This window comes from Amphiura filiformis, chromosome 9, assembly GCF_039555335.1.
Source record: "Amphiura filiformis chromosome 9, Afil_fr2py, whole genome shotgun sequence".
Classification (NCBI taxonomy): domain Eukaryota; kingdom Metazoa; phylum Echinodermata; class Ophiuroidea; order Amphilepidida; family Amphiuridae; genus Amphiura; species Amphiura filiformis.
Genome location: NC_092636.1, coordinates 19,451,345 through 19,464,888, shown reverse-complemented (window position 1 = coordinate 19,464,888; position 13,544 = coordinate 19,451,345). Strand labels below are relative to the sequence as shown.

Here is a 13,544-nt window from a genome sequence, read left to right as displayed (position 1 = left end):
TACCTACCTGGAACTGTACCTTCAGCATTACTTATTTGGCCAGGATCTGTGCTTGACATCAACACCACTGGGGCTATGACAAAGAAGGGAAAAATGACATTAATTTGTCCAGTTGAGCATTTCAATAGCATATTTAAAACCTTAAGACAGCTGTGTACTCTCAGACATGTATGTAGTAAAAGTGCCAAAACTTACGTAATTATTTACATAAGACATATAAAAGTATACATTTTATAAAGGCAAGACATCAATGAATCTCAATATAAATCACGGATTTGGTGTAAAAACAACAATTATGAAGAAAATCACAAAAAAGTGAATTTTGGCAATTTTTGTTCGGTACATCATAACAAAAAACACTCTTTCCATTTTTTTTTTTTTTTTCTTAATCTTGAGGCACCATTCCAAAAACGTTTTTTTTTTTTTTTTTTTTTTCATAATGGCCTTATTTTTTGAGATATTGACCATACATGTATAAGGCATCAAAATGAACTTTTTAAAATCCACAAAGCGCCTATTTGCACAAAATGATGCCTAAAATCGGAAATAGACCAAAATAGAAAAAGATGAGAAAACCGTTTCTTAAGTCGATCATGCTTTTCATGATGAGCATAATTGCGTACCTATAGATGCTGTATTTATTGAGTTATCGTGTACCTAAATCGTCATTTTACCGAGAAAATGAACATTGAAATAAAGGCCGTTGACGTTTAAAGTGGTCACATTTTGCAATTTGATCGAAGCTCACAGGAGAATGCGGCAGTTGTCGTTTTTCTACCTTACATTACATAAACATCGGGTAAATCCACATCCCCTTGAGAAGTTTGGGCAAAATCTATTCATATCTTGATGTTTAAATCGGGGGAAAGAAAAAATTTACATTTTATCAACTAAAACTGAGCCATTTGACCGCTAGGATTTTGTGAAATCAGTGCTTCCGTGGTGCTTCCATATTGATGCGCCGCGCATGCAGATAAGCATTGGGGTATGCGTAGCGTATCTGTGCGTTAACAAATTGCGCGACTACAAAACCCCGATGGTACAACAAAGATTTTCTTTCCTTTTAAATTGCGTAAACAAGTGAAAAAGTGAAATAAAATCCATAAATAGAGCAGTTGGAGTTAACAAATCTGGATTTTCTTTCCTTGTATTTATAAAAAACATAACAAGATACATATATTTCAAAAAAGCTCAATTTCATGAAAGAAACAAGGTCTTGAGTACACAGCCACGTTAATGTACGGTTCCCATCAAATTTTAATTTTGTTATTCTTCATTCAAAATTTTGAAACAATATTAGTAATAACTGCTATTTTAAGCTGAAATAACAAGGTAAAGTGAAAGAAACCTCCCTGGTTATTTTGGCCATTTAACATGCAGTTAGTTCTATGGGAGTACATAAAGTCATAATTTATGACTCTATATCGAACTTTGCTTTGTTGACCTACAAAGACAACAAATTTGGTCGATTCCATTTGAGTGCAAGTTGGGACATGTGTAAACATTACAAATATGCACAAAAAATCAGGTTTGAAAAAATTTAACCAATTCCATATTATAAGATCGTACATTATGGCTTTAAAACAGAACCTAAGGTGTGTATAAAGAGGATTACACATCGTACGCTGGAACATGGAAACATTTAAATATCCCAAAGATCAAGTTAAGTATGCTTAATCATAATTCTCAACATATCATCAATAAAGGAAAGAAAGAATCATACAATGTAAAATAATGTTTAAAATGGTCTAGCATGTGATGTGGGTGGTTCTACATTTTGTGAGTGGTCATTGTGTGTAGGGGTTTTGTGATGGGAGAGTTTTAAAAAAAGTGGGGGCCAATCCAAAATGGCCCCAAAGAGTAGGTGAAGTTTTGTGCATAATTTTGACATTTTTTTCACAAAAACATTGATTTCTCAGAATTCACTTTTGCATGATTTTTGTGACAAGATAACTAAACAAAAATGCAAACAAAAGGTAAACTTTTTGCACTATCGTTTTAAGCACATCAATGTCTAGGGAAGGTTTTCTAATATTAAATTAAATAAATACAATTATGTGCCATTTTTTGCTGAATAGAGTAACAAAATCGCTTTTTTTAAACATTTTCAAATATTTTGAGGCAAATTTCAAAATATTAAACACCTTTCACAACTTTCACATCTCTACTTTATGAAAAGCTAAATTGAATTTTTTTACTCCAAATTGATTTTTTTTGGTCACAAATTTTTTAAATTTTTGTGATTTTTTTCACAAACTGAATATTTTGGTTTATATCTGATGCTAACCAAAAATGTATAATTTTATATACTTCAGAATTAATGAAGTCGGAATACGTCCATGTTCACTCCCATTATGCCGTCCTTAAAGACCCATAGAAAGGTAGAATAAAAGTAAGAATGAATGAAACAACCAGATAAAAAAAGAAAGAAAAAAAAGAATGGAAGAACAGGATGAGTAAATGTGGAACCAGAAAGGGATAAAACTTTGAGAAATTATAAAAAATTAGGAAAATAATTAGGAATAGACAACATTGAATGGTCATAAAACTTACCGCCGCTAAAGACTATCAGTATGCAGAATATAATTAAAAACAGTGACATCTTGAATATCCAATGATTATTTTTGCTCCATCCTTAAAGTGCTCTTCACAGGCACATTAAGACACACACATTCTTTTAAAAATCCAACAGGCATCGGACACATAGCATGAATTTTGCTCACAAAACATCTAACATCAGTAACTATAATCCACCAGCTTAAACTTCCAACTGATTGTCTGCGATGGTTTTCAAATTAAGTGGTTTGAAAGCAGAGTACTGAACTTGGTTAAGTGATTTTTCATTACCAAGTGGCAATATTCCCCGTCTCAAATGAGTGCACACAGTCTAATTAGTAATTTACTGCCATAAAAGCACACCACAAAAAAAGGAATCATTAAATAATTATTCTGCCTCCACAATGCCACTGTTACCATGGTATTCAATATTCTTAACACTTGGATAATTCTTTTGTATTTGCCGGGAAACATGATGAAAATGATTACACTGGGTATAATTATAAGTTCTTACCCGAAGTGAGTCTTGTCGGTGTAACATCACCATCACTGTCAGTTGTTGTAGGATCTGTTCAAATTACAATGTCATGAACATGATTCAAAAGTATATAAACAGCCAATCAGTGATCAAGATTATTCTTATTTTGTTAAACTCTTCAATAAACAGGAAAGAACGCACAAAGCTAGCAAATTCAAATCTGGGTATTTTCATATTATAATAAGTTCTTACCTGAAGTGAGTCTTGTCGGTGTAACATCACCATAACTGTCAGTTGTTGTAGGACCTGTTCAAATTACAATATTATAATCAATCAATTGGTGATCAACATTATTCTTATTTTGTTAAAGACTTCACAGATACCCTTCCCTTTTATCCCTGGTCAATCCCCATGGTTACATGGTCATTTTGTCAAGCTTGTTCGGGGGGGGGGGGTGTATATTGTGGAGAAAATGCTAAGCTTTACAATAAAAATATTCTCTACATAATTATGTGCTTTCAAAATACGAGGGGGTATCCAAAAGTTTTTGACATCACCAAGAAGTGGAAGGAGCTATATCGATGAAATTTTGTCAGTGTAATTACTGGTCCTTATGTATATTATGGTCCAAAAATGGTCTCATAAGTATGTTTACTTTCTTTACAGGTGGCGCTAGTTGGCCAGTAGGCGCATAACCTTTTCATGATAAGATCCTCCACTTTCACTGTGGCTGCAGCATCTGAAAGTGATGGACGTCCATTTCTTAGCTCATCTGTGAGGGACATGTGGCCAGTTTGGAAATTCCTTTTTCAAAAAGCAACAGTACCATATGATGGGCAATCATCACCATAGATAGCTTTCATTTCATCATAGATTTTCTGAGCATTGTAGGCCTAACCCTTCAAATGCAGGAACTTAATCTCGCTACATGCCTCAATTTTCACCATTTTAAAGGTTATGCGCCTACTGCCCATCTGGCGCCACCTGTAAAGAAAGTAAACATACTTATGAGACCATTTTTTAGAGAATAAACAATAGGAATTTTTATTTTGCCTATCCTCTACCGTGTGATAGAGCGACAGGCAGGTCCAATATTTTGAGTAGTGGATGCCGGCGCAGCCGTATCCACTACGATAAAATATATTAGACCTGCCTGTCGTCTATCATAGGTAGAGGATAGGCAAAATAAAAATTCCTATCGTTTATTCTCATTCTTAGTCAGTTAAATATTATTTTAATAACTGTCAACAATTTTTTAAAGCAAAAACTAAGTTACCGTCATAAAAACTCCCCTCATTATAAAATGAACGAAACTTGTTTACAACTTTACGTATTCTGTTGCGCGTACTGCTAGCGGGTTCGCATATTCCGCACTAGTCTACGCATCCAGCGCGATACATACTCGCACCTCTACACGCGTGTTACGGATTATCAAGACGCATGATGACGTGGGGTCGTCTACGGCCTGATAGACGGCACCCAAAATCATGCGATTGTCCAATCAGAAATGTGTCTACGAACTAAACCACTCCCACTGACTAAGAATGGACCATAATATACATAAGGACCAGTAATTACACTGACAAAATTTCATCGATATAGCTCCTTCACTTCTTGGTGATGTCAAAAACTTTTGGATACCCCCTCGTATATATGAAAACTGCAGTATGTTGCTGTCATTGTTGCAGCTGTTAGGGATTACTGTATTCAACTTAATTATAGTGCCGTGGGTGCTTATTATTAAAATGATGATACAATCTTATTTCGCTTTATATACCGTAAAACCCTGTCTACAAGCATATAGTGTGCTTCTGATGAAAGCTACATTAATCCAGTCGCCATTATGGAGTTTGAGCAAATAAATTACGGATCCAAGCATATACAAACAAGTATTATTTTAAGACCGATCAATTGTATTGGTATATTAACGCTTGCTTCAATTAATTAAGCTTTTATAAAAAAACACTATATATGCTTGTAGACGGGGTTTTACGGTACCTAAAGATATATAGATTCATGTCATCTGATTGGTTTAAAGTGGGGGCATTAATGCCCTGTATTTGAGAGAATTTCATCAAAATGAACTATTGGCCGGTCATGGAAATAAACTATTGACCGGTCACATGCGTCCCGATTAAACTATGCAATCGCAACATCCATGTACATCCATTCGGTATTCGCTTGCGTAGTGCACATTAGAATATGACAGTTGCTAGGTCAACTGGCTCACGGTTTCTTTGTTACAAACCACCGATCTAAATGATCACAACACAAAGCCTATGGCATATCAAAATTCGGAACAGGTGTGTGAGCCCTGCAGGCTTGAACCAGTAACCAATGGTTACTAATGTGCATTACGGCAGCGAATATAAAACAAATATTGACTGCTTTATATTCGGGACATATGGTTAAAATTATAGGCCTGCGGTGATCTCAAAACCATGCTATGGGAGGACGAGTTAGCGCAGCGGTAGATCCCTCGCTTTGCACCACTGAGGTCCCGGGTTCAAGCCCCGGCGCGGCCCAATGCTCGCTCTCGCAAGTTTTCTCCGGGATCTCCGGTTTCCTCCTGTATCACAAAAATCAGTGATTAGTTGTTTGGTTATCAAAAACTTCCTTCACCCAATGGAATTTGGGGAGCTGCACAGATAATTGGTGGATGTTACAATCTAAATGTAGTTGATGCGATTTGATTGTGATGATTCACCATTGCAGCGAAATTACAGCGCTTTGAGTCCTCTAAGATCTGGAGAAAGGCGCTTTATAAATCCAAAATTTATTATTATTATTATTATTATGTACGCCTCGGGTCATAGCATGGTTTTGAGATCACCTTGGGCCTATAATTATAACCATGCCCCTCATACAGTGTCCGAAATAAGGAAAATATGGAGGTTATCCCGAGGATAACTAAAGCATAAATTCTGCTTGTCCTCGCTACATTTTGGTTGTTCCCAAAATGTGTCATACTTTTGGAGGTAAAATATAGTGGTTGTCCAGGGGATAAGTATATACATAGCTAAATATGGTTGTCCCCAGTGATTTTTGGACAAGAGGACAAGAGGATAAGTGCTTATTTCGAACACTGCCCTCATACTATCAGTGATCCCAGCAAAAGTGTTAAAATTAAATTTGTATAAATATAGCTCAAAAATCAGAAGTCAATAAAATTGTCATTGTTTTATTTCACATGACAAAGTTGGCAAAACAGAAGAAAACGACAGTGTTGATACTATATAGCCAGGGTTCGCAGGTTTTTGCCGCAGTTTTAACCGCTTGGCAACAACAATTTTTGCCAGTTTTTGCCGGCAAAAATGGCAAAAACTAAAAAAGTGATTTATAGTTAAGTTTTTTCCTCTCTAAACAAATTATTAAGTTACAAAAATAATTTCCTGAGTGTAACAAGGCCAGATTTTGTAATTATAAATAACATATTAAGAACTTAAATGCATGTGTTTTCATTGCTCAAGTGCATTTAACCAAAATGTGGCATGTATCAAATTCAAAACATTTTCACTTTAAGACTTGATGAGACAAAAAATATGTTGAATGATTCTTTAAAAGTTGAGTGCTACTGTTTATGAGCTTTCTGTGTTACTTTTTAATATTTGATTGACTATATGTGAGTTTTTGCCATTTTTGCCATTTTTGCTGGTTTAAACCAGGCAAAAACTGGCAAGTTTTTGCCGGCAAAAACCGAACCCTAGCTGTATGGAGCCAGTATGAAGCTTGGATCTGTTCAATTACATGTAGGTGTATGTACCAACAAACTCCCCAAGCATTAGCCCAAATGGGACATTTTACTTTTTACTTTAGCGTGAGCTCAAAAATGTTAAGGGTCCAGTTGATTTTGTCCTGACCCTTTAAGCCCTACAAAACCCAAATTTACGAGGTCCAGTGAGAATCTAAAGGGTCTGTAATGCACCAGGAACAGTGGCGTAGATTTCTGTTTGACATTGGGTGATGGGCTGGAAAAAAATTCTTGTAAGTATTGGTGAAAGAATAAGTTTATGGTACAAATTTCTGTGCGCAAAAAATGTTGCCATTTTGAAGCTGAACTGGTGAAATAAATTTGTGCGAAGCTAGCAAAAATTTGCACTTTTAGGGCTAAAATGGCCAAATATGAGGTTAATTTGGTCAAAAACCCACATACAGGCATCAACATCGGGGGGATGATTGTATGGACCATCTACCCCTGGCAAAATATCCCCCAGGATCTACGCCTACGACCAGGAATACATGATAACTTGTCAAGGTAGATGTTATTGCGCTGTCATTGTATTAACCGATTATTTTTTATGATTTTTGAATGCTCTACAGAAAACTTTAAAAAATCTTCTGTATAGATTCAGAAATTTTTAAAGTTTTCTGTGTCATAATTAATTCCTTTTTTGTATCGACAATGACAAAATTTTTTATGAGCAACTCGGCAATGAATTACATGATAAAAGCTTCCATGCATCGTAAAATTTAAGGGGTCCATGATTTTTTCATCGGATGCGTTGATACTCATCCATTTGAGGTAAGCACGTATATGGAAGGAAGGAAGGGAAGCATTTGTCAACTTTAGTGTCTCTTTTACATTGTGAATGTTTTCTGGTAGATATTATTGCTTTAGTAAAACCCATGATTGAAACAAAGTGAATTTCATTGAAAAAAAATAAGCATGTGTTAGGAAATTGGAACTGAAAATAGATTTTTTGGCAATTTGATATTTTTGCTGATATTGCGCTATGATGCCCTATTAATCAATCAACAAACAAATAAATATTAAGATTAGTAAAATGACACTATAATCTTTTGAAAGGTTCCTTTTAAGCGTTAACCATCGCATATACGTGCACAACGTCAAGCGTGTGCATAGGACCTAATTGTGCAAAATAATATGCACAGTATAATGTGTCCTGCGTGTGGACGCAATGCAGAAACCAGTGAAATTCAGTGTTTACAAGCTAAATCACAGCCACTGACTAAGAATACAGCTTAGAGGTTCAGAAGGCAATTTCATTCAAACTTTTGATGAAATTTAGTTGTTTGTGCATTGAAGAGGGGCGAGACGCTTATATATTTGTCACTCAAAAAATTATGTAGAGGGCGCATATTAGGGCTGGAGGGTGCTAATTAAGTTGAATATGGTAAAGAACATTGCACCTTCAGAGGTAAAACGTGGAAAAGAACAAAACTGAAATTCTTTGAACAAGTTCATTAGGAATATTAATTTCAACTCTGGATTTTGTTCGTTCCTAACAATTCCTATGTAAAATGACAATGAGGGGGGTCTCTACGCACTCATCAACATCTTTGACCTACTCATCCCGCCCTCTACTGTGCTTCCTGTTGTCCATTTAAGGAAACAGTCAGATGTGAGGAGTTGCCAATCTGATGAAACCACTACCGGTACTAGCCAAGTGGTGAAACATCACTAAAATGTGAGTACAACATCATCATTTTACAAAAGAATTGTTGGAAACGAACAAAATCCACAGAACAAAACTGCATTTTCAACAAAATAATATCTTGTTCTGATTTTAAACTTGTTTTACAGTGGAGTGAGATAAATTGCCTTGTTAGATTATAAAGTATCTTGTTAGCCCAGAAAGGGTTCCAACCCAAACCCATGTGAGCATTAGTTGAACGACCTAACCGTTAGGACACAGTGCCCTTAAGAAAAGACCATTTAATTGGTCACTGAGGAAGAGGCCAGGTCAATCAAGGTTTTTGGAGTAAAATGTTTTGTTTGTATGGTGCATATTTAGCCTAAAATTCAAATCCTTAAGGGGAAAGTTATGCACAAAAGGCAGAAAATGTAACATACCTATTTCTTGAGTACAAAATACATGCTTTGGCTTACTACAATCATTATCAGAAAATCTGCCACGAAGGTTTAAGCACAGGCAATTATGAGCAGTACCCCCATCAGGTTGACTGCTGCCCCAATCTGAAATGAAATTAACAATACAGGTTAGAGTAAATTGTAATTTAGTATTTAATAGTAAGGCAGACACTACTTCCAGTGGCGGTGACAGGAATTTTTTTGGAGGCATGGGGGGGCAAAGTGAATTTCAGGGGGCAAAATCACTAAATTTTCTGACAGTAAACGCGACAGTATTAGGAGACTTGGGGGTATGTGTTCGTGATATAAAGAACTGGACACTCGCAAATAAGCTGTCCTTGAATGACTTAAAAACTGAAGTCATCCAGATTTCCTCTTGGTACTCTACATCTGACCAGATAGAATCTATCACAATTGGTGATACCTGGGTGCAAGTGGTTCAGGAAGCCAAGAACCTTGGTGTCATTGTCGATATAACGCTCTCAATGACTTCGCAATTGAATAAGGTTTGCAAGCAAGTGTGTTTTGCCATCAAAAACATTGGCCGCATCAGAAAGTATTTGAACAGAGAAAGTGCTGAAAAGTTGGTACAAGCCTTTGTGTCATCGCAACTTCCGCAAACTGTCTGTTGTTTGGACTCCCAGATTATCAATTAGCTAAGATACAACGCATCCAAAACACCGCTGCCCGCTTGGTGACGCTGACAAAAAGGCACAAACATATCTATCCTGTCTTAAACGACCTCCATTGATTGCCAGTTAAACAAAGGATAGTGTACAAATTGTTGCTGTTCACATACAAAGCCGTTATTGGACTCGCACCAACTTACATCCAAGATCTTATCACTATCAAGAACCCTGCAAGCACTCCGAGATCTAGCTCTGCCACTCAACTTTGCCACTACTCCGTGAATACTGTCACATATACAGCCAACGTTCTTTTACTTACGCTGCACCTATGCTGTGGAACAATCTCCCACCTCACATCAGGAATGCTTCATCACTGGACCAATTTAAGAAACATCTCAAGACTCATTTATTTCTCAAGTTGTTTGTTTAATTATTATGCATATTTTGTAGGGCGTGATGAGGAACCGGTGATTAGTCTGTGTTTCTCTGCATTTCTGATTATCACGGGCGTCCTGAACCATTGTCTTCTTGCCATGTGTAATTTAAGTATGTTGTAGTGTAAGACATTTTATATCTTTTTAAACATGAATTTATTTTGTATATATTTGTTGTAGTTTACTTAAGATATTTTACTGTTCAGCGCATTGGGATATGTTCTTGTATGTAATGCGCTTTATAAAAGTGTTTTTATTATTATTAAATTTTGCACAAAATTGCTGTAAAAAGTGGAATTTTTTGCAATTTTTGGGTTTTTACTGAGGGTGGAAACAGGGGGCAATAGTAATTATTCTGACTGGGTTCCTTCTCACTTGCCCCCAAACCTGAAAGTTTCTTCTCACTTACCCCAAAACCCTGAAGAACTTAATACTGTTCCATTATCAATGTTGTAGTAATGCTGTGAATCAACACAGGTCCAATTTCCTTCTGAATCTTTATCAGTGCATCTTACATAGATGCGACTCCCATTAGAAAACAAGCTCTGTATAAACTGCTGTTCACTATGACTTTCCACAAGTAACTGTATTGAGAACAGAATAGAGGGTTGGAAATAATATGATTTATATATAGAACACAAAAGGCAAAACCAGCAGCACCTCGCCCCTCTCTATATACTATAACCCATTTTTAAATGGTATAGAAAGGGGCGAGGTGCCAGAGTTGTTAAAACAACACATACAAGAGCTTTTACCTGAGAAACACTCACCCTAAACATACTACACTAAAAACCTTCAGCAACCAGGGACCTGGGGAGCCACGATCAGGTCTCAGATTAATAGGGCATCATAGTGCAATATCAGCAAAAATATCAAATTGCCAAAAAAACTATTTTCAGTTCCAATTTCCTAACACATGCTTATTTTTTTTTCAATGAAATTCACTTTATTTCAATCATGGGTTTTACTAAAAAAATACTTGATTGATTCTAATGATTTTAAAAGTCTGGAACATAAACTGATTAGTTACGGTCCTGTGTCACAAACAGGGGTAACTTTGTGTTACATAGTAAAAAAATTAAATGTTTCAAACATTTTACCTACACGTCTTCTTTGAAGTGGTTAATTCTCCTGAGCATTTTGACACCTTTTTTATGTAAATCGGTTAAAAAATGAGAAAGTGCGGGCAAAAACAATCACAAAGTAGGTGGGATTTAACCTAAGATTTAATATACATGTAAGTGAAGGAATACTCAAGAGACAGTGTCTTGAAATCCAAGCTGCACATCAAAATGTAACAAAACCACCTTTTTGGGTACCCCAGTATATGACGCAGGATCTTATGCATTAAGTGAGCGGGTTCTATTGTTACCTTTTATCATCTTCACTGAGAAATACAGCCATTTATGAAATTTTCGGCCAAAAAAAAAGTTGCACTTTAATTTCTACATCTGCTTTTTTATGAATCGCTTTTTGATTCAGACCTCTTTTACTTCAAGAAAATTATTCAAAAACAAAAATTCTATATTTTTTGCTTTAATCAAAATAACTTAAGTTAAGATATTCATCATTTAGTTTTCACACATTTCAAACATGGTTCAGTGAGAAATTATATAGCCAACTATGAAATTTCATGCACAAAAAAAACATACACTTTTCTAAATCGGTTTTTTGTATGTATAAATTTAACTAATTTTTCATTCAAATTTAATTTATTAGGAAGAAACAATGTTAACTTCAATGATAAATCTGGTGTTCATTAACCAATGGAAGATACAGTAACTTTTTTGGTTCAATCTCTTATGCTTGAGCCCAATACATTTCATTGAATTCCTTGACTGGTTAATAAAAAAAAACATTTCTATGGGTGGCTGTTATCAAGACTAAACTTGTTACAAGCAAACAAGTGAGGGACAACACCACCTTAAAGGACTTTGAAGCCATCTCACATAAAGGAGGATCTATTCATTATAAAGACATTAATAAGCTGCAGCATTTAATTTTAATTTATTCACTGAACCGTAAAAATTGTTTTTTGAATGAAAAGCTTAACTTTAAGTAAATTATTGATGATTCTTTTTGATTAAATTACTCACTTAAAAGGAAAAAGTTGCCAAACACAAATTAAAGCATAAATAGCATAATGTAGAAAAAAGGCAACTTTTTTGGCCAAATATTTCATAAATTGCTGAATTTTTAAATGAATAAGATAGCAAAAAAGCAGAGGCGGCACCAGGAATTTTTTCAGGGGGTATGGGGGAAAAGTGAATTTCAGGGGAGGCAAAATCAACAAATTTTGCACAAAACTGCCGCAAAAAGTGGAAATTTACGTCAAAAGTGGGGGCAAGAAAAATATTAGGGGAATGCCCCCCTTGCAGCCCCCCACAGTGTCAACAGCCAGTGTTATAAATATAAACTTAATACTCCATTGGTGAGCGACGGGCGATAACGCAAGAAAAGGAGGCCTACCATATCTGATTGGCTAGAAATCGATCGCTGGTCGCTCAGAGGTGTAGTGCAAACTCAAAATGGAGACATGTATTCAATTAGATTGAAATCGATATTCTATTATTGACGCAGATAAAGAAAGTTGATAATGTACATTGAATTATAGATACAGCAGCTGGATCTTACACGGGTTCCTTTGTATAATTCATTTCTCAAATAGTTGAATATATTACAATTTTTACTTTGGATTTCAAAATCTTTACTTATAAAATGCAGTAAAATATATCCACAGCAAACAGCAAGGCCTCGCTAATTAGTGTATTGCTTTTCGAGTTAGTGTACTGGAAACAAAACCTGCGTTTTTCCTGACAACAAATCGAATTTTCTACAATGGCAACACCATAATGTGGTACTGATCATCATGCACAAATCATAGAATAGAAACTATGCGGCAGGCTCTCTGTGATATCTCATATCATGTAAATGGTATGCTTAGCCTGAGTCGCTCGGCCTATCTCGAACAAAATTGCCATGCGTAGCTTTTGAAAAACGAGAGGATTCGTTGTACTATCATGGCAATTTTTGACACAAAGATATAGGGATGATGACGATGTGCCCCCACCGGTAGCACCGCCACTGCAAAAAAGTAGCAACAAATGCCCACTCACTTGATGGATAACTATCAGTCTTAGTTTCAAACTTTAAAACTAGAGTATTGATCAAGCAGTTTTGGGATTATACCAAAGTTTCCTAGGGGGGGGACTTACTTTTTTGGAACCGTTTGTATTATTATTGATTTAAAGTTATATGTCATGATTTACGTATACAAGAAACCATCCGCAATATAATCAACTTACCATTTTTGCACCCAAACTGTTGCATAATTGCATTGCATCATCAAATGCCAATTCCATATGATGGATATAATAACACTTTGTTCCATTATGTAGCCAATTAGGCTGGCACATTCCAGATGAACTTGAACCTGAACAAAATTAGTAAAAGTAAAAAAATAATAATAATAATTGGCAAAAACCTGTCAAGAAAGAGAGCAGTGGAAATAGTCGAATATGGACAATTGTAAACAACAAATTCATGATTTGCAACAAATTATCATCATTTAGGTCTAGTATTATCATCAATTTTGATGTTATTTATATTTTCTT

The 13,544-nt window shown here is 35.5% G+C and overlaps 1 protein-coding gene across 1 annotated transcript in view; it reads right to left on the bottom strand.

Moving 5' to 3' along the window:
* Nucleotides 1-13,340, bottom strand: part of LOC140160725 (uncharacterized) — an 84,866-nt gene extending 71,526 nt beyond the window's left edge. Inside the window, exons 1-6 of the mRNA XM_072184025.1 lie at nucleotides 13,236-13,340; nucleotides 10,340-10,514; nucleotides 8,850-8,972; nucleotides 3,287-3,340; nucleotides 3,071-3,124; nucleotides 8-73 (exon numbers count right to left, since the gene is read on the bottom strand). Coding sequence (XP_072040126.1) covers nucleotides 8-73; nucleotides 3,071-3,124; nucleotides 3,287-3,340; nucleotides 8,850-8,972; nucleotides 10,340-10,514; nucleotides 13,236-13,292 — 529 coding nt within the window. The 5' untranslated portion in view covers nucleotides 13,293-13,340. The remainder of the gene's footprint in view (nucleotides 1-7; nucleotides 74-3,070; nucleotides 3,125-3,286; nucleotides 3,341-8,849; nucleotides 8,973-10,339; nucleotides 10,515-13,235) is intronic.
* Nucleotides 13,341-13,544: the final 204 nt, after the last annotated feature.